The sequence below is a fragment of the Panthera tigris genome, chromosome E1 (assembly GCF_018350195.1).
Source record: "Panthera tigris isolate Pti1 chromosome E1, P.tigris_Pti1_mat1.1, whole genome shotgun sequence".
Classification (NCBI taxonomy): domain Eukaryota; kingdom Metazoa; phylum Chordata; class Mammalia; order Carnivora; family Felidae; genus Panthera; species Panthera tigris.
In genome coordinates, this window is record NC_056673.1 from 14,864,605 (window position 1) to 14,891,492 (window position 26,888).

The following is a 26,888-nucleotide window of genomic DNA, read 5'->3' on the forward strand; positions in this document are numbered from 1 at the left end:
TTTTCTCGTGTTATTAAATTTTCCACTAGCACATGATTTTTTTATGGCTAGTTTAGTGTTCCATTACAGAGAACTATGCTTGATTTAACATCTCCTAATGTTGACAGATTGCTTGGTATCACAAGGCTACAAGGAGTGTCTTTCTATGTAAATATTTTTACGCATCTGATTACTTCCTTAGGATAAATTCCTAGAAGAGAATTTGCTGGGTCAATTTAAATGTATTATTCTAAGCCTTTGGTACTTGGTGCTGGATTGTTCTCTAGGAAAAAACTAGTTAATAACCCTTCTAGTAGAATATGGGAATGTTCATTTCTCTGTATCCTCAGCAATACTAGTTTTTAAGATTTTATTATTTTAGCTATTTATTTTTAATATGAAATGTGTTTACATAGTTAAAATTCAAAAGGTACAAGAATATATACACAGTGTAGTCTATTTCTTCTGTCTCCTGGCCACCACTTTACCTAACACCAGAACCCAGCACTGTTAAATGTGTCTTCCAGAGGTATTTAGCATATATAAATAAATACAAACAATCTCCCATTCCTGCACGCACATACACTTTAAAAAAAAATTATTTTTATTTGTTAAAAATGTTTATGTATTTTGAGAGAGAGAGAGCGTACGCACATACAAGCGGGGGAGGAGCAGAGAGAGAGGGAGAGAGAGAATCCCAAGCAGGCTCCACACTGTCAGCACAGAGCCCTACTCCAGGCTGGATACCATGAACCTCTAGATCATGACCTGAGCCGAAATCAAGAGTTGGACGCTTAACCAACTGAGCCACCCAGGAGCCCCCACACACATACACTTTTTACATAAATATACACTGTTCAGCCCCCTGCTTTTTTCACTTAATAATATCTTGAAGATCATTCCACCTCAGAACATTAAGAGCTTCCTCATTCTTACAGCTGCATGGTATTACCTAATATGGATGTATAGTAATTTATTTAGCCAGCATCTTATAGATCAATATGTAATTGATCTAAGTTGTTCCTTATCTTTGGCTATTTCAAACAACTCTATGCTGAGAAACTTTGCATGTAGGTTATTTTGTACCTATCATTGGGGTAAAAGAGAGGCTCCTGGTTGGCTCAGTCGGTTAAGCACTGGGGTAAAAGATTATATCTGTAGGATAAACTCCTAGAAGAGGAGTTGCTGGTTTAATGGAGATATAAATGATATAGATATATATATTAAATACATATATATGTTGCTAACTTGCCCTTCATAATCATGAGACCAACTTATACTCCCACTGGCAACATATGAGAATGCTCATTTTCCCACTCCTTTGATGACTCCATGTGCTATCGGCTTTATTTATCTTTGCCAATCTGATAGCTAAAAAATGGTTTCTCAGTATAGTTGTTTTTTTTTTTTTTTTCCAATTTATCAGATGGAAACTTTTTTTACTCTGGTAAAATATACATTACATAAAATGTTCCATTGTAACCATTTTTAAGTATACAACGCAGTGGCGTTAAGTACACTTACAGTGCTGTTTAACTGATGTGGAAATGTTGGGGTTTGCGGCAAATGGTCAAGAAAGAATTGAAGCATCTTGAGGGCAATAAGGGTGGTTTTTATTAAAGCACAGGGACAGGACACGTGGGCAGAAAGAGCTGCACTAGGGTTGTGAAGAGCACTTGACTATGTATCTTCAAGTTGGGAGGGGGTGAGGGGTAGAGTAAGTCTCTAAGGAATGTGGAAGCAAGGTTTCCAGGACCTTGAGGGGGCTAGCTCTTGTTAGGAGAAGGTAATTTATTATTGTTTAGTAAAAACTCAGTCTTGAGGTCCTTCAGATGTGTATCAGTGGGCCATAAGCTTGGAGGATGATTGCCAACATATATCTCGGGGTGTTAGAGAGAAAGGAAGTTTCCAAAGGAATTTTTATATGTTAAAGAAGACTTACAGGATCCTGGAGGTCGGGCTAATGCTAAGCTAAGCCTTTTGCCCTTAGCAAAGTATTAGCATCCAGGCAGTTGAGTTCCTAGAGGAGGGTTGCTCGGCCTGTCTCCAGGACATGTCAATGGGCAGTAAGTAGTAAGGAAATTTTAATTTTTTTCCTTTTGCCTTTCTTTCCCACATCACAACCATCATCATACATTTCCAGAACTTTCTCATCAACCAAAACCAACTCTGTGCCCTTTAAACAGTAACTCTCCATACCTCCCTCCCCCTCACCCCAGACAATCGCTGTTCTGTTTCTGTCTCTATGATATTGCCTATTCCAGGTACCTCATGTAAATGGAATCATACAATATTTGTCCTTTTGTTTCTGGCTTATTTCGCTTAGCATAATGTTTTCAAGGTCCAGTAGAGTTTTAATTTGCATTTTGCTGATTATGAATGAGGCTGAGCGTTTTTTCATATGTTTATGAGCCATTTCTATTTCCCATTAGAACTCTCTATTCATATCATTTGCTTATTTTCCTGTTGAATTATTGGTCATCATCTTATTGATCTGCAAGAACTATCATAAAGTAAAGAAATGAGCCCTTTGCCTGTGACATGAGTTACAGATATTTTTTCCGGTTCAATGTTTGCCTTTTGATACTGCTTTTATTGGTTTGCTGTAAAGAAATGTGTTTTTTTTAATAGTTGTTTAATGTGTATTTATTTTGGGGGGGGGGAGAGAGGGGGACAGAGGATCCCAAGCAGGCTCCACGTTAACAGCAGAGAACCTGATGTGGGGCTTGAACTCACAAATGGTGAGATCATGACCTGAACCAAAGTCAGATACTTAACTGACTGAGCCACCCAGGTGCCTCAAGAAATATTTTATGTACTCAAATTTATTAACCTTTTGTGACTTCTGGGTTTTGTGTCATAGTTACAAAGGGATTCCTCACTTCAACATTGCTTTAGATTTTTCCTATAGTTTCTTCTAGTGCTCTGAGAGTTTCATTTTTTACATTAAGATTTTGATCCATTGAGAATTTGTCCTAATTAAAGGTTTATCATAAATAGAGGGCCAACTTTATTTCTCTTCCTACTTGTCACAATACTTTTATTGAATAATCCCTTTTTTTTTCTCCAGTGATTTGAGATGCTACCTTTATGATAATTCTTAATCCTTGCCAATTTGGTGGTAGAAGGAAAGGAGCCCTGTGTGCTTTCATTTGCATATATTTTACTATCCACAAATAAATTAACTATTTGTTTTCTAAGAAATAAGTATCATTAGTGTTTCTTCTTTTGTGAATTTCTATTTGTGCCACTCACCCTTTGTTGTGTGCAGGATTGTGCTTGCAATATTTTCCTCCATTTTCATTTACCTTTAGGATTGTTTGTGGCTGAAGTGGTGTTTGATGCTGCTATCTTCAAAGTGCTTTGAGTATTTATTTCCTCACTCGATCTTCACCAGCTTTGCTCTGAGATAATTAAAAATGAAGCTGAAGCACAAAAAGATCCAGTAACTTTCCGAATTTCATACCGTCTTTCATAGCAGAGCCCTTATCTGGAACAAAGAAAAAAAACCCAAAACCTTTAGAAATGCTTGTTTTCTGGGTGCCTGGCTGGCTCAGTTGGTATAGCACATGACTCTTGATCTCGGAGTCGTGTGTTGGAACCCCACATTGGGTGTAGAGATTTTTTTTTTAATGCTATTTCCCATTTATACTTTTAACCGGTTCATTGTTTTGCAGGGAATATCACATTCAAGGCCTCACACTGCAGACATTTCACTGTGTTATGCCAATCGCTCTGCAGCCCTCTTCCACCTGGGTCAGCATGAAGTGAGTATCAGGGTGCATGGTGTGATTGGAGAGGATCTGGAGGGGGTACCCTGGAAGACTAGACTGCCTTCTCTGCTCCTACCTTAGAGCACTAAACCTAGGCCATGCTGCAGTCAGTTGAATTGGAAGAAAATTGGTATCCTCCAAAATTTATTCTTCCCCGATTCATTTTTTTCTCTCCTGATTCATTTTACCTATCACAGGTGATTATGTGGGACAGTATTGGTTGACAAGAAAGAGTCATGGCACGTGGCACAGGGCCATGGACTATATCCAGTGGGTCAGCAGTTCTCAGTGTTGAGATCAGCAGTGAGATATGTTGCTAATAATACTTCGGGTTCCAAGTGTTTGCAAACAATTTACTTGTTTGTTTGTTTGTTTGTTTTTAATGAGTAGAGCATGTTCAAGATTATCCCTTCAATAATGCAGCTCACCCTCAATATGCCTTTTGAAAGGGCAAGTCCAAGTTGCGCTGAAATGCCTGTGTATGCCTATGAGGAAGGAAGTGGGCTTTATATGGGCGACTTTCTTGTCATTCCCTAGTTGAGGTCTAAGGATAAGCTCTCAAACGTCATTTTGGCATGTCCTTTTTTGGAATACCACAGAAATGTAAAATATTCCCTACAATTAAGAACTTTTTGGGGGCGCCTGGGTGGCTCAGTCAATTGAGCTTCTGACTTCGGTGCAGGTCATGATCTCGCGGCTCATAAGTTCGAGCCCGGTGTCACGTTCTGTGCTGGCAGCACAGAGCCTGGAGCCTGCTTTGGATTCGGTGTCTCTGTCTCTCTCTGGCCCTCCCCTGCTCACTCTCTCTCTCTCACTCTTAAAAATAAGTAAACATTAAAAAAAAAAATTTTTTTTTAAGAACTTTTTGAATACTCACAAGTTCATACCTATTGCCCTTTGAACTAAAAGAGACAAGCAAGAATTTAACTCCAGACCCTGAGCAAAAAAGTCCTGGACAATTGAGGACAACAATTGCAAGAACTTGTGTAATATGTAACCCTTCATAACTTTCCCTATATTGGTTATTTCTATTCCCTTCTTGCAGCAGTGATCATCATACATTGAACACATACGATGCCCCACGCATTCTTTTCAACCTTAGGTGTATTACCTTATTTCATCCTTAAAACAACCCTGTGAGGTTGTCCCTATTTTTCAGATGAGAACACCAAGACACTTAGAAATGAAGTTCCTTACACAGGGTCCCACAGCTCGTAAGAGGCAGTCAATAGTGGAATGCGGATCTGTCTGACTTCTGTGTGTAAGACTTTTCTTCCTCAAAACAGGAATATTCAATAAGACAAACACAATATCCTTGGCAAGTATTACTTAATCACTCAAAACATCACACGGTAGAATATGATTTAAAGAAATTAGCACGTGGTTATAGTTGCTGCATCTGTAATAATCTCGTAAGTTTCCTGTAGATTTTTGTTACGATTTGCAATAGACACTGAAAGTAGGGACCAAGGGTCATTTGGGGATCTCCTTTCTGTTTGCAGATGTGTCTTAAAGACATCATGAGAGCGCAGATGCACGGGTATCCAGAGAGACTGCAACCCAAGATGATGTTGCGTAAGGCTGAATGTCTGGTGACCCTGGGGAGACGACAGGAGGCGAGCCAGACCATCAGTGATCTTGAAAGTAGCTTTGCTGCCAAACCAACCCTCGCAGCTGCCCAGTTTCAGATTCTGCAGACAAACCTCTGTCGTCTGAAAATGAAGGCACAAGAAAAGGAGAGTCTCACAGAAACCTTCCCGGCAGCTCTAACCAAAGCCTTGGAGGATATGGACCTAAAGGGAGAGAATGGACAAGTCCCCAGCGCATCGTCATCTGTCAGCTTACGCACAGACCCCTTAAGAGGCCGCTATTTGGTTGCCACAAAAGATATTCTCCCAGGAGAGCTCTTGGTGAAGGAGGACGCTTTTGTGAGCGTCCTTCACCCGGGAGAGATGCCACCGCTACGTCACCTAGAGAGCAAGTGGGATACCAGGGTTACCAACGGGGACCTCTACTGTCACCGATGTTTGGACCACACTTTGGCCACAGTTCCCTGTGATGGGTGCAGCTATGCCAAATACTGCAGCCATGACTGTATGCAGCAGGCCTGGGACCTGTACCATAGTGTGGAGTGTTCTCTAGGGGGGCTGCTTCTCACACTGGGTGTCTTCTGCCACATCGCCCTGAGGTCCACTCTCGTAGCTAGATTTGAGGATGCAAGCAACGTCATAAGGAAGCTTTGTGGTGAGATTAGGAACAAAGACACATGTTCACCTGAAAGAGAGACTCTGGTGCAAACACTCACTTGTGACCTGGGAGGGGAGAGTGAGAACAAAGGCAAAATGCTCGAGCCCCCAGTTCCAGGATGTGATCTGAATGGGAAATATGAAAGTAATTACAATGCCGTCTTCCACCTCCTGCCACATACTGGAAACCATAGCCCGGAGCACAGATTTCTCTGTGCTCTAAGTGTCTCTGCACTGTGCAGGCGACTTGAAGCAGCCAGTTGCTACAAGCCAGCGGCGGCAGTGCCTCCTGGGTCGGGTTCAGAGTTGGATGTCTGGGGAGTGGCCATGCTGAAACACGTGCTGCAGCTGCAGTGTAACGCTCAGGCGATCACCACCATTCAGCACACAGGTAGGAGGGAAGCTGTTCTTGCCTTACGGTACTGTCCTTGATGTAGCTAATATCTGGGGAGAAAGAACTGTGAGTGGAAACGGCAGCCTTCAAATCAGCGGTCTGATGGGAAAACACCGCTGGCTACCTCGTGTTGTCGTGATTATGGCACTGAGAAGCCACGTGGCCTTAACAAATTATTTGATTCCACTCTGCCTCGGTTTTCTCATCGCTAAAATGGGTAGTTTATGGGTTTTTTTTTTTTTAAGTTTATTTATTCATTTGAAAAAGAGAGAGAGTAAGCACGAGCAGGGGAGGGGCAGAGACAGACACAGGACTCAAACTGAAAAATCATGAGAGCATGACCTGAGCCGAAATCCAGAGTCAGACGCTTAACCGACTGAGCCACCCAGACACCCCACTAAAATGGTTAGTTTAATCCCACCTAATTTTACTGAGTTGTGAAGAATACCTTTGTAGTTTGTAAAAATACCTTAAAAACCCAATTGCTAAGGGGGAGTTTATTATGAAATAGTAATCAAAGAAGACTGCAGAAAGAAGGTCTATGGTTGAGTTAGCATATCAAAGTCTTATTCATGTGACTCAGCCACTCGATCGCTTCCCTTTCCAATTGACAGATTTCCCCCAATCTTCTGTTTTAAATTTCCAAGAGAGCCATCTGGCCAAGCACAACTTTTCACACAACACTACCATGAACTGTTGATCCTTTGGTGCATGGCCAATAATCTAGGGGCCACCCCTAGACACAGACCAGCCTCACCCTGCTTGCCTGAAACATGCCCTATAGATAAAGCTGTTTAAGGCAGATGGAGAGACTGGATGTGCCCAGCATCACAGTGACACTGTACTGACAACAGATACTATTAGAAAAGAGATGGTGTTTCCAGCGTTTCTATTGTACGATCTCCATTTTAACAGATACTGTCTTTCAATTCAATTCTTTTGATCTTCTCATATTAGGTAATCTAGAATTTTGTCAACCTTTTGTATGCATGTTTTTATCTTAAATTTTAATTCAGCTGCCAAGTGTTATGATGTATAGGCATTTCAGTAGAGGTGTTTTGGAGGAAGACTCTCTTCCCCATCCTGAAGCACATGGAACATCCAAAAATAGCACTGGATTCATCCCATAATACTAGGAAATCCTATTGCAAGCTAGTCTCTGTTTTCTTCTCTGCTTTCTTTTGCTTCTTTGAGCCATTGCTACCTTCTAAAATACATCTGTTAAGTGTTTTTCCAGAATTTTGTTTTCCCTTGGGTACATTCCCTGGCATTTTAAAAAATACTATTTTCATTGAGTTCTGTTTTTGCGAATATAAAAATATAGTATAGGGGGCTTCCAGATTATAATGGCAGAAAGTTACCAACTCCTGATTTTATTGTGTCATGCTCCTAAAGTACTTAATAGAACAGACAAAAAAGGTAGAAATGTCAGTAGCTCTAAGAACTGTAGAAACTCTTGCCTGGGTAGACAATAGCAGACTGACTCCCGGAACCAGAACGGTAGAGGAGTTTTCCATCCGCTTCCCTCCATGGCCTGTTCCGCACCATCAAACAATCTTAGCCCAAATGTTTTGCTCCATGTGCGTGACATCTCATTATAGTCAGGCTTTTATTTGTATAGCAAGTTTGGGGTAAAAATTTTCATAAGTTCAGAATAAACTTTTGGGTAGCAACTAATTGAGCCACCCAGGCGCCCCTATCTATGAGGTTCTATATTTTATGCATAATTTATTCTTATTTACATGATGTTTAAAAATAGAAAAAAAAGGGGCGCCTGCGTGGCTCAGTCGGTTGAGTGTCCGACTTCAGCTCAGGTCACGATCTCACGGACCGTGAGTTCGAGCCCCGCGCCAGGCTCTGGGCTGATGGCTCGGAGCCTGGAGCCTGCTTCCAGTTCTGTGTCTCCCTCTCTCTCTGCCCCTCCCCCGTTCATGCTCTGTCTCTCTCTGTCTCAAAAATAAATAAACGTTAAAAAAAAAAAAAATTAAAAAAAAAAAAAAAGAAAAAAAAAAGACTAAATGCAAAAAATTCCAAAATCTTAACAGTAATCAATTCTGAAAGTGGAAATATGGGTGATTGCTACTTTCTTCTTTGAACTTCTTTATGTGTGTGTGTGTGTGTGTGTGTGTGTGTGTATAAAGATTATATGGGTTTTTTGTTTGTTTGTTTGTTTGTTTGTTTGTTTTTCCCTATGTAGGCTTCATGCCTACCAACACGGGGCTTGAACTCATACCCTGAGATCAAGACCTGAGCTGAGATTCACCTAGGCACCCATGAAGTTTTTCTATATTTTTAAAATTAAAAACACTGATTCACACAGTAGTAACGTTATTCTAGTAAATTTAAAATGGATTGTATACTTCCTTATTATTCTCCAGGAGATTTTTTAAAAACAAGTTAACTGAGCAAAAAGATGATAAAGATGATAAAATGAGTTTTTAAGTAATTATAAATGGGCTAAACTCTAAACGAATCTTTCAAAATGAGTAAAAATAATTTAGGGGCATCTGGGTGGCTCAGTCAGTCAAGCGTCTGACTTCGGCTGAGGTCATGATCTCGTGTTTTGTGAGTTCAAGCCCCGCGTCGGGCTCTGTGCTGACAGCTCAGAATCTGGAACCTGCTTCAGATTCTGTGGCTCCCTCTCTGCCCACCCCTGTTCATGCTCTGTCTCTCTTCATCTTTCCAAATTGAATAAATGTTAAACAAAAATTTTTTAATACAATAAAATAATAAGGATCTAGAAGCCAAGATAACTAATGTACTAGGGGATTCAGTACATAATATCCATCAAAACTTGTGTCCTATAGACCAGGGTGATGTGATGTGGGCCAGGAACCAATGGTCAAAAAAGAATTGAGACATTTTCAGCACAAAAAGGTGTGTTCTTGTTTTTAAAAAATTTTTTTTCAACGTTTTTTATTTATTTTTGGGACAGAGAGAGACAGAGCATGAACGGGGGAGGGGCAGAGAGAGAGGGAGACACAGAATCGGAAACAGGCTCCAGGCTCCGAGCCATCAGCCCAGAGCCTGACGCGGGGCTCGAACTCACGGACCGCGAGATCGTGACCTGGCTGAAGTCGGACGCTTAACCGACTGCGCCACCCAGGCGCCCCTGTTTTTGTTTTTAATTAAAGCATGGGATAGGACCCATGGGCTGAAAGAACTACACTGGGATTGTGAGGAGGGATTGATTATATACTACTTTTAAATTGATTGTATACTTTTAAGTTAGAGATAAAGGAAGTTTCCGACAGGATTTTCCAATGTTAAAGGAAATTTACAGAATCCTGGAGGTCTGGCTATTATCACGCTAAGGCTGCTTTTTGCCTCTAGCAAAGCATTACCTTTAGGCAGTTGTGGGCTCCTTGAGGATTGTCCTACTCTGCCTGTCAATGAGCTGCAAGTTGTAAGGAAATGTAATTTTATCTACATTTCTTTTGCCTTTGTTCTCCTTATCTCAGGGCTCAGCAAACTTTTCCTGTAAAGGGGCAAATAGTAAATATTTTAGGCTTTGCAGGCCATCATGTCTCCTTTGCAGCCACACAGCTCTGTCATTGTAGCACCAAAGCAACAAATGACAATGCACATCTGAATGAGTATGGCTGGGTTCCAATAAAACTTTATAATGGACTCTGAAATTTGTATTTCTTATAATGTTTCACAACATGAGCGTTATCCTTTTCATTTTTTTCCAACCACTTAAAAAGGTGAAGACAGTTCTCAGACCACAGTCTGCATAAAAGCAAGCAGCAGGCAGGATATGACCCACAGGTTATAGTTTACAGACTCCTGATATAAACAAAGAGTTGACAAATGTAATAACGAAATCTATTTAGAAAAAAAAAAAAAGCCTGGGGGGTGCCCAGTTGGTTCAGTCAGTTAAGCATCCAGCTAATGCTCAGGGCATGATCTCACGGTTCCTGAGTTCGAGCCTCCCATCAGGCTCTGTGCTGACAGCTCAGAGCCTGGAGCCTGGTTCAGATTCTGTGTGTCTCTTCCTCTCTGCCGCTCCCCTCCTCCCATTCTCTCTCTATCTGTCTCAAAAATAAATAAACATTAAAAAAATAAAAGAAAAGAAAAAGCCCACAAAATTAGGAACAGTGAATATAGCCAATAATATAATTTTTTTAACTTTAAACAAATATTTAATATGATTTTAGACTATTAAACTTGAAAACATTAAGTAGAAAACTTTGTAGGGTTGCCTGGGCGGCCTCTAACTCTTGATCTCAGCTCAGGTCTTGATATCATGGTCGTGATGTCAAGCCCTGCATTGGGCTCTGCGTTTGGTGTGGAGCCTACTTACAAAATAAAAGGAAGGAAATACTTTGTAGAAAATATAAATTCCCTCGATTTTCTGAGGAGGAGAACACTTCAAAAGTCCAGTGATTGTGGAAGAAATTGAAAAAGATTATGAAAATATTTCCATAAAAACAAGCCAGACCAACTCTTTTCCGGATAAGTTCTTTAAAATTTTTAAGGACCATATTTAGGCCACTTTTTTTTTTTTTTTTTTTTTTTTTTAATTTTAGAGAGTGTGTGCGCGGGCTGTGGAGGAAGGTTGGGGGGAGAGAGAGAGAGAGAGAGAGAGAAAGAGAAAATCTTAAGCAGGCTCCACGCTCAGCACAGAGCCCAAGAGGGGGCTGGATCCCACCACCTTGGGATCGTGACCTGAGCCGAAATCAAGACTGGCACACTCAGTCGACTGAGCCAGCCAGTCACCCCTAGCCACGATTTTTTTTTTTTAATAAAGAAAGCAAAGAAAAAATGATCTTCTAAGGAAAAGATCATTTTTATACACTATAAAGTGTTCCAGGGCATGGGGGAATCTGGAACCCTTTCCCACTCATTTTGTAAAGCCAAGAAGAAAAACTATAGACTAGTCTCACTTGTGAATATAGCTGTTAGAACCCTGAAAAAAAATCACTGCCATATCACATCCAGTAGTTTACTGACGGAACACTACTATAAGACCAAGTAGGCTTTCTTCCAGAAATGCAAGGATATTTTAATTTAGAGGGATGTACAAGAAGGCTTGTGTAAATGCAGAGACAGGCCATATCCTTAGATGGAAAGACTGAAAACTAAACATGGCAGTTCCCCCACATTCCCCAAATCAGCGTAATGCAATTTCACACAAAATTACAATTGGATTTTTCCTGGAATTTGACAGTGATTCTAAAGTTCATCTCGAATAAGCGATGAGAATGGCCTTTTTGTAAGAGTACCGAACTCTTTTACTGGGTCCTTCCGAGCAAGCTAAGGCAGCAGCTGGGGTGAGGCCCTCCCTTCCTGCACAGAGCAGCACGCCCTGCAGCGTCTGCTTGGCACTCTGGCCCTCCCAGGACCTTGGTGTCCGAGCTGGCCTGCATCTCCCCTGCCCTCAGCCTGTATGACCTGACCTGGCGGCGGTCAGGAAGGCTAAGGTCAATGCCCCCATTAGAGCAGAGGGTGTAAATGTCCTTTGAGAAGTTGGAGCTGATGGACCCGCCCCAGCAGCTGGCGTTGCACCCGCAGGAGGTCCTGCCCCGCCACCACTGCTGCCCATCTGAAGAGAAGGAGGTGGAAGCAAAGAAAGAAGAGCCTGAGGAGACTGGGGGCGCCTGGGTGGCTCAGTTGATTAAGTGTCTGACTTTGGCTCGGGTTCAGATCCTCTGTCCCCCTCTCTCTCTGCCCCTCCCCCACTCATTCACTCTCACTCTCGCTCTCACTCTCGCTCTCGCTCTCTTTCTCTCTCTCAAAAATAAATCAACATTTAAAAAAAAGAAGAATCAGAAGAGTCTGATGATCATGTGGATGTAGTTGGTCTTTTTTGACTAAACCTCTTCTGTAACCTGTTTAATAAAATCTGAACTCTTAAGAAGAAGAATGCATACATACATACATACATACATACATACATATATACATACATACTGAAAGGGCTTGGTACTGATATGATAGCCCCCCTAAAAAAGTATTAAATTCTTTCTCTGAATCATTAAGTTTAAACAGTGAAGCATTAAACCATAAAATATCTCAGAAAAGACAAGTGAACACTTATATGGTCTTGGGGTGAGAGAAGCTTTTTAAAGCATTGGTATCCAATTTTGATAATTAAAAGATAGCTAGATTTAACCTAAATACCAAATATCAAAAACACCAGAATCAATAAAGAAGATAGAGAATGGAGGTAAAAGAGGTCCTTGAAGGGATGAAAATATGGGACTGGAGGCAACAGACCTGAGTTTCCATTCTGCTGAATCTAACCACTAACTTTCCATATGAACTTAGATTATTTAACCTGTGTCTCACTCAGTATTATTATTTTTTTAATTCCAGTGTAGTTAACACACAGTTCTGTATTCATCTCAGGTGTACAACAGAGTGATTCAACAATTGTACACGTTACTCAATGCTCATGAAGACAGGTGCACTCTTAATCTAATCCCCATCACCTATTTCCCCCATCCCCCCACCCACCTCCCTTCAGGTAACTATCAGTTCTGTATAGTTAAAAGTTGGTTTCTTGGTTTGTCTCTTTTTTTTCCTTTGTCCATTTGTTTTGTTTTTCTTTTTTTTAAATCTCTTTTTAAAGGTTATTTATTTATTTTGAGAGAGAGAGAGAGAGAGTATAAACAGGGGAGGGCCAGAGAGAGAGGGGGAGAGAGAGAGAGAGAAAGAGAATCCCAAGCAGGATCCGCACTGAGGCACAGAGCCTGACGCAGGGCTCAGACCCACAAATCTGAGCCAAAACCAAGAGTTGGACGCTTAACCAACTGAGCTGCCCAGGCTCCTCACATTTATTCTGTTTCTTAAATTCCACAGGCGAGTGAAATCATACATTTTTCTTTCTCTGACTGGCATACTTCGCTTAGCATTATACTTTCTAGCTCCATCTATGTTGTTGGGTATGGCAAGACATCATTCTTTTTTATGGCTGAATAGTATTCCATTGTGTGTGTGTGTACACATACACACCACTTCTTTATCCATTCATCTATCCATAGACACTTGGACTGCTTCCATAGTTTGGCTATTACAAATAATGTTGCAATAAACATAGGGGTGCATATATCCCTTCGAATTCATGTTTTCTGTTTTTAAAAACCTTTTTTAAACTTTTTTTAAAAAGTTTATTAATGAGGGGCTCCTGGGTGGCTCAGTTGGTTGACTTCAGCTCAGGTCATGATCTCACAGTTCATGGATTCAAGCCCCTCATCGGGCTCTGTGCTGACAGCTCAGAGCCTGGAGCCTGTTTCGGATTCTGTGTCTCCCTCGCTTTCTACCCCTCTCCAACTCATGCTCTGTCTCTGTCTCTAAAAAATGAATAAACCTTAAAAAAATTTTTTTAAAGTTTATTAATTTGAGAGAGAGAAAGAGAGAGAGAGAGAGAGAGAGAAAGAGAATGGGGGAGGGACAGAGACAGGGAGAGAGAGAGAATCCCAAGCTGGCTCCTCTTGTCAGCACAGAGCCTGACGTGGGGCTCAATCCCACGAACCATGAGATTGTGACCTGAGCTGAGATCAAGAGTCGGGTACACTTAGCCAACTGAGCCATCCAGACGCCCCGACTTAGTGCTTTCATATTCCTTGGGTAGTACAATTACTGGATCATAGGATAGTTCTATTTTTAACTTTTTGAGGAACCTCCCAACTGTCTTGCACAGTGGTTGCACCAGTTTGCATTCCCCCCAACAGTGCACGAGGATTCCTTTTTCTCCACAACCTCACCAACACTTGTTGATCCTTGAGTTTTTCATTTTAGCCATTGTGGCAGGTGTAAGGTTTTGATTTGCATTTCCCTCAATGACGAGTGATGTTGAGCATCTTTTCATGTGTCGGTTAGCCTTCCATATGTCTTCTTTAGAGAAATCTCTATTCTTCTCCCCATTTTTTACTTGGATTTTTTGTTTGGGGTGTTGAGTTATATCAGTTCTTTATATATTTTGGATACTAACCCTTATCAGATCTGTCATTTGCAGATATCTGCTCCCATTCAGTGGGTTGCCTTTTAGTTTTGTTGGTTGTTTTCTTTTGTTGTGCAAAAGCTTTTTATTTTGCTTTTGATCCCCTTACCTCAGGAGACATATCTAGAAAGATATGTCAGAGAAATTTCACCCAGTATTCTTGTTTTTTTTTTTTAATGTTTATTTACTTTTGAAAGAGAGAGCACAAGCAGGGGAGGGACAGAGAGACAGACAGACAGACAGACAGAATCTGAAGCAGGCTCCAGGCTCCGAGCTGTCAGCGAAGAGCCCGACACAGGGCTCGAACTCAGGAACCGCGAGATCATGACCTCAGCTGAAGTCAGACGCTTAACCAACTGAGCCACCCAGGCGCCCCTCACTCAGTATTCTTATATGGATACTGAGAGGGCTGGGTGAACCTCCAGGCCTCTGGGGAGGACTGTTTGCAAAGATGACCCCAACAATTTTGCCCATCCCTATGTTTGCCCCTTTGCCACTTGACATTAGTTTTTCTCCAATCAAGAGGTAGAGTCTGTTTCCTGTGCCCTTGAATCTGGGCCAGCCCTGTAACTTACTTTGACCCATGGGATGCAGTAGAAGTGACATTATGTGACTTTTGAGTCTAAGCTTTAAGGTGCCTTGTAGCTTCCGTGTCATTTTCTTGGAATAATTGTGTAGCCACATAAACAAGCCCAGGCTAGCCTTCTTGAGGGTAAAAGACTATGTGCCAGACGAATGCAATCATGTGAGTAATCCGGGGCAAGACCAGCAGAAAAAAGTGTTCAGGTAAACTCTGGGCAAAGTTGCTGGCACACAGCACTATAAGCAAATGAAATAGTTATTTTAACAGCAAACCACCCCCAGGAAGGAAAAAAAAAAAAACATAAACAAAACTAAAATGTGCATGACAAAATGAGAGAATGTTTCTAACAACTGTGCAAATCTTAAAATCAAATCTTTAGCAATCAGTCTTTAAAAATATGCATAGCGGTGGGACGCCTGGGTGACTCAGTTAAGCTTCTGACTCTTGATTTCTGCTCAGGTCATGATTTCACGGTTCGTGAGCTTGAGTCCTGAGCCAGGCTCTGCACTGACAGGAGCCTGCTTGAAATTCTCTCTCTCTCTGCCCCTCCCCTGCTTGTGCATGCTCTCTCTTTCTCTCTCAGAAATAAATAAACATTTTCTAATAAATATACATTAAAAAATAAATAATAAAATAATAAAAATAAATCCATGTCTCTATTGTAATTAAAACTGGATACCATTTTTTCCCTGTCAGATTGGCAAAGTTGCTTTGTTGGGTTTGGGGGGTTTGTTTGTTTGTTTGTTTGTTTGTTTGTTTTAACTGTGTTAAGGATTTTAGGTTAGAGTATAAAGAAATGGCCATGATAATGTTAAGTGAAAAGAAGTAGCCGATAAATCGCTATGTGTACCACGTGGCCAATGACACGAAAAATTTCATGCATGAGGCTAGAAAGAGGACTACAAGAAAATGCCTCTGCCTGGTAGGCTTATAGATGATTTATTTTCTCTACAATTTTCACTTTGTAATTTCTTTCTGACTACCATGTGTTCCTTTTGTAATGTTGATTAGTTTTCTAAATAACAAAAATAATTCAAACAATGGGAACTTTACTTGTATGAGCATTTGTCTCTCTGATTTTGAGAGACAGAACTCAAGTGGGAGAAGGGCAGAGAGAGAGAGAGAGAGAGGAGGAATCCCAAGCAGCCTCCGTGCTGTTGGTGCAGAGCCCGAGACCTGAGCCAAAATCAAGAGTCAGACACTTAAGGGACTGAGCCACCCAGGCGCCCCGTATGAACATTTTTAAGGCACTTGATATATATTGGGAATTTGCCCTCCAGGAGAGTTGTACCAGTTACCGGCCTACCAGTGATGTTCACTTTCATTTTTGAATCCAACTGATTTTGTTTTAGTCTGCTCATATTTCTAATCTTGTTATATCCCTTTTTATTATTTCTTTGGGGTTCTGACACCTCTCAGTTTAGTGTTCTCGTTGAATTTCATTAGCAGCTCTTTCATCAGTAGCACAGAAGGATTAAAGTGTTAACTAGGATAGACTTTGACCAAAACCTATGAAAAAGTATGTTATTATCTTTGTATCAATCCTATTTAATCAAAGTTCATCAGAAACCTCTCTTTGGTACTTATCTTAAGGCACAGAACTGGCCACAGATGATATTCTAGACCCTGATATGTGTGGTTCTATCTCAGTGGGAATGGCAGATTCCAGAGGTATCTGGATTCATCACAAGGCTTAACGAGGTTCCATGCAGGTTCAGATTAATTCACTGCCCTTTGCTTTCACTCTTCAACAACCAAGGAATCTACCTCCAGTTTGGATCCTTGATTATCTGTGTGCTATACACACAAATTTCTTTTGTTATAAAATACCTACTGGAATAGGTATAGTCTGGAAGTCTGGAACAAATCTCTTTTTCTGTACTTGAACCCCATTGTAAATGCACTAGGGATATTACTAAGGTACACTTTTGGTAAAATAAAGAATCACTCCCTCTTTTGTTTTCGTTTTCGTTTTCGTTTTATGCACAAATGTCACATATTAAATTTGGTTGATAAGGTACATATATATTCTCACTTTCCATTATCTCTCCTAGCAGATGACTAATGTAAAATATTGGGTAATTTTTTAAAATCAATACTTCATTTTTAGAAATAATTAGAGGGAGACTCAACTCCGACATAAATATTCACCCCACTCAGTTCCTGGACCTACTTATGTTAGAGGATAATCTATAAATAATTCACAAAGCTGCCATTACTCACCGTATTGTGATAATTTTTTCTGGGAAAATTTTAACAACTGTGCTAATATAGCCTGCCAGTTATCAGTAGTTGGGAATGCAAGTCAACTTTTAATTATGCAGAGGCTGATTATTCAGAAAACAAACTGTTCGTGCCCTGTACTGCTCCTTCTCGCTGCCTACCCTTTAGCATTTTTACTGCTCATTAGCACATACACCAGAAGGTAGGCATTGGCCAGGGGGAAAAGGAAGGGAAACTAAAATCTGCTAAATACTGAAGACAAGCTCTGATGAAAGATTTCAATACAATTTGTAGAACTGGTGACTAAAATTGAGTCATTTGGATTCCCTGCGAATTTTATTTACTTGTTCTTTTCTTGCCCTCCATAGCAACAGATAATAGGATTGTCTGCAGAGAGACAACATTATTCCTATATTTAACGTTTTCCTTTCTAAGACATTTTCACATGATGGATCATGATATTTTCTTTATTCATCACATTTGCACCTAGACCGCTTCATTTCTTCGGCAACTGGTGTGTTGGGATTCCTGGCATAGGCCATGATACCGCAATTAGCCGATGGTTTTTCAGGTTTCCAGAAAACTGAAGGTTTCCCTTGAAGTACCGGCAGCTTTCATATTTCAGCCGGTTTCGTTGGGAATACGATTTCCTCACGCTTACACCAAGGCCACTGAACACAATTTAAGCCTTTCTGGATGCCCAGGGTTATCTGCCTTTGCACACATATTCCCGAGCCGTGCATGGCCATTACAAAACCCATGTAGGTACGCCGTCGGTCTAGGAACCTCTGGTTAAGGGAAGTGTTACACCGGTAGTAAAACTTGAATGGTACTAGTGTTTTTGTTTGCCCTCGGGCTGTTATTCTTATATAAGTTTTCTACCTCCCTCTCCTGTCTGTCACCTGTCTCCTTTGCCATTGTCATAAAACCTGCCTCTTATTAGTTCTCTGTTTCTGGGCTGCTGTGGGCTGAGAAACTGAATAACTAAGGCAGCCAAAAATGTGGCTAAAACAAGAGCAAATAGGACCACATGAGACCATAAAGAACTCATCTATGAGTATCAGTCGCGAGCTTTGGTGCAGAACTAGCCTCCCTGCTTAGAGGCCTTTCCCTTCCTTCCTAATTTTCAATCACGTAGTTAAATTGCTGGCTAATTGTGTTTCAAAGAAGAGATCGTGTGGGACATGTGGCTGTCTTGAATTAGAGCTTTTCCAGAGAGGTTTTTTTTTCAATGACTGATTTCCCATAAAGTTGGGACAGAGGGCAGAACGAATAGGTAAGCATAAGGAACATGATTTTTTAAAATATATTATCAGCCTGTCTAGTTTGGGATAGTGATCGGGTGACTTGTTCTATTAACTAACCAGAGACCGGTTAAACAAAAGCGGCATCGACTATAAAAGTCTTTGGGAAATCACCTCACCAGGCACTCTGGTTTCTGTGTCCTGGTGAACATTATGAAACTGTCTACCTAGAAGGCTCCCGGCTGATAATTCCTTTTTTATTCTTCTTTTTTTTTTTTTTAATAAGTTCTAATCTTTGGGGGCGCCTGGGTGGCTCAGTCAGTTGAGCGTCTGACTTCGGCTCAGGTCATGATCTTGCGGTCTGTGAGTTTGAGCCCCGCATCGCACTCTGTGCTGACAGCTCGGAGCCTGGAGCCTGCTTCAGATTCTGTGTCTCCCCCTCTCTCTGCCCCTCCCCTGCTCATGCTCTGTCTCTCCCTCTCTCTCTGTCAAAAATAAACATTAAAAAAAAACATAAGTTCTAATCTTTGGATTTTTCTGGTATCGAGACGCAATGGTTGGGTTCCGGGATTCAGTGGACTTTTCATGTGTTCGTTTGCTTTGCTTCCTGAGGACGAGAGTTTGCTGTGAGTCATGTTTCATCTGATATGTATCAGATCCGGCTATGGAACTATGACTCAGACGGGGCTTCAGGCCCAGTTGCCCAGCTCATCTTCTGAGGAATCGACAGTGAGGCCAAGACTACTGTCCTGACACATTTTTCCTTTCCTCTTGCTCTTTCAGGATCTAAAGAGAACAGTGTGACCAACAGCAGGCAGGTCCGCCTTGCCACGGGCATCTTCCCTGTCATCAGCCTCCTGAACCATTCCTGCAGCCCCAACACCAGCGTGTCCTTCATTAGCACCGTCGCCACCGTTCGGGCATCACAGCAGATTGAAAAAGGGCAAGAGATCCTCCACTGCTATGGTGAGCCCTCCCTGCCTCGCCACTGTCCACGTTTCTCTGGCAGGAAAGAACAGGGTGAATCAGAATGGGCAAACCAATGGACAGGTGAAGGCAGTGCATACTTGGGCCAGAAAAAGAAAAGGCCTCCTGGCCTCCTTCCTTGGCCCTGTTGTGTCTAAGCTATTACGTATCTCACTGCTTAATCCCATAAACTTCCTCTGCCAAAAATGGGCTCAGAATAACTTTTTGGGTTTTTTTCCTTCCTATCCTTCCAACTTGGAAGCTTCTTTCTTTCTTTCTTTTTTTAATTAAATATTTTTTAACATTTATTTATTTTTGAGAGACAGAATGCATGCAAGCGGGGGAGGGACAGAGAGAGGAGAAAGAATCTGAAGCAGGCTCCAGGCTCTGTCTGAGCTTTCCACACAGAGCCCGACTCGGGGCTCGAACCCACGAACTGTGAGATCATGACCTGAGCTGAAGTCAGACACTCCACTGACTGAGCCACCCAGGCACCCCAGAAGCTTATTTCTATATCTAGTTCCACAAATGTTTGAGTAAAAGGCACCTGGCACATGATGAATAATTGACCAGATCCTCTGCTAAGCTGAAGGGTTTTTTGGGTTTTTTTTTGCATTTTTATTTTATTTTAAAGTTTGTTCATTTATTTTGAGAGAACGAGAGAGTGCAAGCAGGAAAGGGGCAGAGAGAGGGAGAGACAGAATCCCAAGCAGGCTCCGTGCTGCACTGTCAGTGCAGAGCCCAGTGCGGCGCTTGAACTCACAAACCCATGAGATCATGACCTGAGCCGAGATCAAGAGTCAGATGCTTAACCGACTGAGCCACTCAGACGCCCCTAAACTGAAGTTTTTTAAGTTTAGTGCTTGACTCCCTCTTGCCTTCACTATTGGCCACATGTGGTCTCTCTGCAGGGCCTCACCAGAGCAGGATGCGTGCTGCCGAAAGGCAACAGAAGCTGAGATCACAGTATTTCTTTGACTGCAGTTGCGCAGCTTGTCAGAACGAGAAGCACTCAGCCGCCACAGGGCCCCGGTGGGAGGCGTTCTGCTGTAGGAGCTGCGGGGCGCTCATGCAGGTAAATCTCTCTTCTTGCTTCTCTACTTTGGCTGGAGGTCAGTCATCCAGCCCAGAGGCCATAAATCTTCAGGAGAAGCCTGGAGGCTTCTCAGGGGAGGCTGAAAGCAAGTCTCTTCCCCTTCAGCTCATCTTCCCCGCACACTGGTTACCCCTCCACAGGAACCACAGGAAACGTTGGATTTAGTAATCTGTCTCTTGCAAATAACAGAAAATCCCACCTAAACTGGTGTGAGGGAGAGGGAAGGGGGGAAAAAAAGACTGGGCATGTATTTGCTCAATAAATCACTAAAAGGTCCCAGGATGGGGGCACTTCAGATAACAACTGGATCCAGGGACTCAGATAATGTCACCGAGACCGATTTCTCTCTCTCCCTCCCTCCTTCCCTCAGCTCCACTTTCTCAGCGAGGCGATCCTCGGACAGACTTCCCTCTGGTGGTGGTGGCGAGATAGCTACCGGCAGTTCCAGCCTCACATCCTCCTGGTCCGGGAGGATTAAAAAAATGCGCTCCTCTCACAGCAGTATAGGCCAAAATTGTGCTTCATTTCATTGGCCCGATCCCTGTGGCTGGTGGAAAATCAGTCACATAGTTTTCCTCCAGCCATTTGGCCCAGAGGAATGGGTCAGATTGGAGCCACATGACCACCCCCTCAGCCACGGGGTCCTGAGTGGGGGAGGGTAGGAGAGGATCCTCAGGAGAAATCACGTTGCTATTGCCAAATGAGGGTGTAGATACTGGCATTTATTTTTTTTTAATTAAAAAAAATTAATGTTTATTTTTGAGCGAGAGAGAGAGAGAGAGACAGAGACAGAGCACGAGCAGGGGAGGGGCAGAGAGAGAGAGGGAGACAGATCTAAAGCAGACTCCAAGCCCTGAGCTGTCAGCACAGAGCCCAACGCGGGGCTCGAACCCATGAACCGCGAGATCATGACCTGAGCTGAAGTCGGACGCTTAACCGACTAAGCCACCCAGGGGCGCCGATACTGGCATTAAAAAACCAGCAAATGTTCACCTCAGAGATTTTCTCCTCTGCCAGAGGACACAGTATTCTTAGGGGAACCATAAGTGTAATGTAGAGCTGGTTGTGTTGGAAAGCTGAAGTTACAAACCCAAGGTCAAATGTGGGGAGGCCTCGCCTGGCACCTCTTCCTTTGGTTTTCTTATGGCTTTTGCTTTTTTTAAATTGAAGTATAGTTGACACACAATGTCACGTTAATTTCAGATGCACAACAAAGTGATTCAACAACTCTGTACTCTTTTTATTTTATTTTTTAATTTGAGAGAGAAAGAGCCGGGGAGAGGGGCAGAGGGAGAGAAAGAGAATCCCAAGCAGACTCCACACTCAGCGCAGAGCCCAGTGCAGGGCTTGATTCATCCCATGACCCTGGGTTGTTGGAACATGACCTAAGCCAAAATCAAGAGTCAGACACTCAACTGACTGAACCACTCAGACACCCCCTTTAAAAAAAAAAAATAGGCTTCATGCCCAGCACTGAGCCCCACATGGGGCTTGAACTCACAACCCTGAGATCAAGACTTCAGCTGAGATCGAGAGTCCGATGCTTAACCAGCTGAGCCACCCAGATGCCCCCAACAACTCTGTACTCATATGGCCTTTTCGTAACCACTAGGAATGTGTCTGTCATCCAAAGCTCTGACCCTAAAGAGAGATAAGAAAGGAGTCTAGAGATGGAAAGAAACTGTGAATTGTAATACCAGTTTAATTTTGGTTGCAAAAATTAAATCTTAGGGTGGGATCATCTACTGCTTTCAGTAGAGTTGCTGCTGTCAAACCGAAGTGAGTCAGGCTTTGGTCATGGTGTATTATTGCCGGCATCTCTTTGGGGTCAGAAGCTGTGGAGTGACCCTATAATGTAAGGCACATGCAATGTTGCTAACCGACCGTGGTACAGGAATGAAGACAAAACTGACTTCCACAGGGAGACGATGTACTGATCTGTGGCAGCACGTCCTGTACGGAGTCAGTCAGCAGAGATCACCTCATCTCTCGGTTACAGGACCTTCAGCAGCAGGTTGGGATGGCCCGGAAGCTTCTCAGAAATGATAAACCAGGTGAGACTAGCTCCCTGCTTTGGTCCTCCAGCCCCGTCCTTTTTATTCATTCTGAGATCACCTTGGACTCAAGGAGACTCAGTGATGATGGAAGAATTACATTTAATTATCCCCATGCCAGCCACAAGATGGCTATGCAGGCCAATGAGACCAAACCCTAACCAGCTGAATTTGTGTGGTGTCCTTGAAAAAGGGCCAGAGGAGTTAAGCTGTTGTTCTCTTGTGCATCAGAGAGCTAAGTTAAAATACCCCCATGATAACTAAAGGGTTATCTCTGACACCGATGATCTTTGTGCATATCCAGAAGTTCAGTGGATTTATTTTTAATTCCAGGGCCTAATGACTTAATTTTCTAAAGAGATTCTTTGCTCTCATCAGAGCCTCATCTCTTGTAGAGAGTAGTGGAGCGTGTGTCCAATGGATGGAAGTATCCTGCTTTCTTCAGAGAGACAGTTGTAGAATTCCACATCACCCTTGCAAACTCTGCCTTCGAACTTGATGTCATAGGAATTTATTTACTGAACTTTGTGAAAGCTGACCTTTAACCTAGATTTCAGTGTCAAGAGAAATCATGGTCCTAAGTGGAATCTAGGCCACTGAAGTTGGAAACCCAGAGTAAATGGGGAGAGGCCTCACCTAGCACCTTTTTCTATCGAAAGAGAAAACATAAGAGAACAACAGCTTTACTGGAACAAACATCGTGGGTTGGTCACAACCCAAGGAGACAAAGTAGGGTTTCCACATTCAACCCAGCCAATATGGAACTTAAGAGCTGGGTTCACATTTCCAGGACTGGGTTTGTGTGGTAATGAGGCCACTTTCCTTTGCATTGATAGAGCGAGCCATTCAGCTATTGTTGGGGTGCCAGCGTGACGCCCAGAGCTTCCTGTCAGGAGAACACAGTCTGGTGGGAGAAATGGAGGATGACCTGGCCCAGGCCTATGCCGCCTTAGGTATGACTTGTGTCTTCATTTTCTGCTCTGAGGAACAAGTTTGCCTTGTGTGTTTGGTCATGACCCTAGCCTACCTCTTAGCCTTCGGCTAAAGCTGTTCTCCCTCCTACTGAGCTTTCCACACCCTGAAAACATTCATCCACAGTTGACTGTGATTCTCTCCTGGAACCAGATTTTTGTGTCTCTGCAGGGGACTGGCAAAAGTCAGCTACCCATCTACAGAAGAGTCTCCGAGTGGTTGAGGTTCGCCATGGGCCGTCCAGTGTCGAAATGGGCCATGAGCTCTTCAAACTGGCCCAACTCTTCTTCAACGGGTAAGTCTTTCTCTTTTTTCCTGACACTTTCCAGGCCACTCCCTGTCTTTCATTAGGTTCTTCTGTCCTTTACCTTTTTTCTGTGGTGCATGTTGAAACTTCTTCGTTTCCCCTTTAGGAGAGATCCTTTCCTTCTGTTTTATGGAAAAGTGGAAGCTTTAGAATCTCCTCCTGAGAGATATGGGGAAAGCTCTTAGCTCTGAAAGGAGATTCCGAGGGAGAAGTTGCCAAGCAGTCCCGCCACCTGCATGTGGCGCCTCTTCTCAGTCCTTGGGTTCCTCACACCTCTCTCACTGCCCTCACTCTCGCAACTTCAAGTCCAGGAGCTCTTCCTCCTCCGTATCCTGTTCCTCTTAAAGCAGCTCTTCTCAACCAGGAGTAATTTTGCCCCCGGGAGATGTCTGGCAATGTCTGGAGACAGTTGGTTGTCACGATTCAGGGTAGAGACCAGAGATGCTGTTACCACAGCTAAGAATTGTCCGGCCCAAAATGCCGATAGTGTCAAGGTCGAGAAACCCTGCTTTGGAGGTTTCACAGAAGGAACAGTAGGGTTGATGTCATCTACCTTTGCGGCTGAGATCACTGGGAGGCCCTGTTTCTAGATGGAATACTTACTTCCAGCCTTGCTAAAGCTGCCATCAGTGCACCCTGGCTGAGGCAGTGTTTGAAGCTTGATCCTAAGATTACGAATGGTTTGTGGATCTGATACCCAAGACACAGAGGTCACCCATTTATTTGGTCAGAGAGAGAGAGAAAGAGAGAACAGGGCTGCAGAGGCAGGTCAGGGATGGACTTGGTTACCTGGAGACGAAGGCTCCTGAGTAAACCGTGGCATAAACACCAGATTAACACTTTGAGATTTTCCCATTTCTCAGGACCTTGGAACCTTCATGCTTTTTCTGATAACTTTGTTTTCAATCTCTGCCTTGCCGTGTGTTCGTGAAAGTCTCTCGCCAACCCCTCCAGACTGTAAGATCCTTGAGGACAAATTGACCTTCTATAACTTTGTATTTTTCACAGGGTGCGAGTAGACCCTTGATTAAAGTTTGCTTGGTTGAATGGGTGGATTTACTCCTTTTACCTCCCGTGGTTCAGGTTTGCAATACCAGAGGCGCTGAATACAATACAAAAGGCAGAAAAGGTTCTGATGGTGCACTATGGCCCTTGGAATGATGAGATCCAGGAGCTACAAAAGATGAAATCTTGCTTATTGGACTTACCACCCATCCCTGCAGGGCCTTCTGTGCAGGGTCCAAATGTTTTCTTCCGATAGTTAACTACCCTCCCATAAAAACTCCCAGTTCCCAGAAAAGACTGAAAACTAGTGTCTGGAGAGTCTGAGCCCTTTAAAAGGATTTTAGCTCATCTGCAGGCATCTGGAAGTTAGCCTGGGGTTTTGGCTAGACTCCACCTCACTAAGTGCTGATAGTCTGTTTCCCTGGAACATTCCTATGGTTTCTAGTAGTAATGAAATGTTATGTACCACTCCAGTGGGAACTTAAGCTCTTGGTAGTTGGTAGTTGTATTGTAATTGAAAAATAATTATAAACCAAGAAATCACCGAGGCTCCTTACCTCTATCTAGAGTCACCATTTCATGTATGATATCTAGCTTTCTCGAATCGTTTGTTAAAACCGGTACAGTGTAAATTGTGAATAGAGAAATAAATATGGGGCCACTTTACTGTTGATCAGTTTCTTCCTGTCCTTATTATCTGCCTCTCATTCTATGCTCATGGCAGACTCACTGACCAAACACTAATAAAATCGAGCTTATAGTAATGACATGCGCGCCTCCGTTCTCAGTTGTGTTTATTAGCAAGCCTGAAAAGAGACTCCTTTCTACCAGACCTCCCCAAGCTGGTAAATACAGACTGCATATGTACTGAGGCATTGGGGGGGGGGGCTTCAAATGATGCTGAGGGTACAGGCGTTGCTGCTTGTGGCTTCAAACTTGAGGGACAAAAGGTAGGGATGATGGCTCTTTTCTACCTGGATAGGTAGCAATAGTCTAGATTCCATCCTGTTCGGGAGGCTAGGAGACTCTGTTCTGAGCCCTGGTTGCTATCTAGCACCATCGGTGACCAAGTGGTTTCGATGAGTTAGTGGAAAAGAATGTCAGGTCCACAGTGCTTTGAGAGCTTGCCCACCCTGGCCATGACCAGGAAGTGTCCATTGCTTGCCTCAGCATTATAATCAGGAAACGATTAGCCCTGAAGATGTCTGGCAGTAGCTTTTCAGGAAGCTGAGTGTTTAAATTTTTTTTTAATTTTTTTAATGTTTATTTATTTTAGAGAGAGAGAGAGACAGAACATGAGTGGGCAAGAGTCAGAGAGAGAGGGAGACACAGAATCTGAAGCAGGCTCCAGCCTCTGAGCTGTCAGCACAGAGCCCGATGCAGGTCTTGAACTCATGAACCATGAGATCGTGACCTAAGCTGAAGTTGGACACTTAACTAATTGAGCCACCCAGGCACCCCAGGAAACTGAGTGTTTAGAACACAGTTTGCATTCAAACATTTGAATGAAGGTCGGGCAGAATCTCATTTATCCAAATTCTTTCTACTAATTCACTGTGGCAAGACAGTGGCCAGTTAGGTTTTTGTTGTTGTTTGTTTGTTTGTTTGTTTCATAGAGATAAATTTTTCTTCTTGAAAATTTAGTCCTGAAGACAGTTCTGTATTCTGTTCCAAACACTTGACATGTCTCATGTTCCTAAAAAAAGGTCCTGTTATACTGTGTAAAATAGACATACCCCCCGAAAAAGAATACATTTAGAATTTTTCACATATCAGGTCCCATTTTAGGTGTACTTGGGAGCTCTCTTTAAATGCTTTATGAAATATTTCCTGAAGTTACAAATTACCTCCCTTATCTGTCTGTGTTATCCTGTGTTGTCAGGTGATACTAGCTTGACTGGGGACTATCTGTGTTTGCATTAAAACCTAAAGTTTGGTTTATTTAAGAGCATGCCCCACTGAGTATAAGTTATACTCTTATAAACTGTGACTTCTGGGGCGCCTGGGTGGCCCAGTCAGTTAGGCGTTCGACTTCAGCTCAGGTCATGATCTCATGATTCATGGGTTTGAGCCCTGCATTGGGCTCTGTGCTGACAGC

General features: G+C 42.7%; 1 protein-coding gene across 2 annotated transcripts in view; it reads left to right on the top strand.

Moving 5' to 3' along the window:
• SMYD4 (SET and MYND domain containing 4) overlaps positions 1 to 25,571 on the top strand; it is a 47,020-nt gene extending 21,449 nt beyond the window's left edge. Inside the window, exons 4-11 of one of the 2 annotated variants that reach the window (XM_007076118.3) lie at positions 3,657 to 3,746; positions 5,255 to 6,389; positions 19,174 to 19,356; positions 20,268 to 20,431; positions 22,374 to 22,506; positions 23,343 to 23,459; positions 23,650 to 23,773; positions 24,869 to 25,571. In XM_007076118.3, coding sequence (XP_007076180.1) covers positions 3,657 to 3,746; positions 5,255 to 6,389; positions 19,174 to 19,356; positions 20,268 to 20,431; positions 22,374 to 22,506; positions 23,343 to 23,459; positions 23,650 to 23,773; positions 24,869 to 25,046 — 2,124 coding nt within the window. In that variant the 3' untranslated portion in view covers positions 25,047 to 25,571. The remainder of the gene's footprint in view (positions 1 to 3,656; positions 3,747 to 5,254; positions 6,390 to 19,173; positions 19,357 to 20,267; positions 20,432 to 22,373; positions 22,507 to 23,342; positions 23,460 to 23,649; positions 23,774 to 24,868) is intronic. The other variant, XM_042967089.1, reaches the window with a different exon arrangement.
• The last annotated feature ends 1,317 nt before the right edge of the window (positions 25,572 to 26,888 follow it).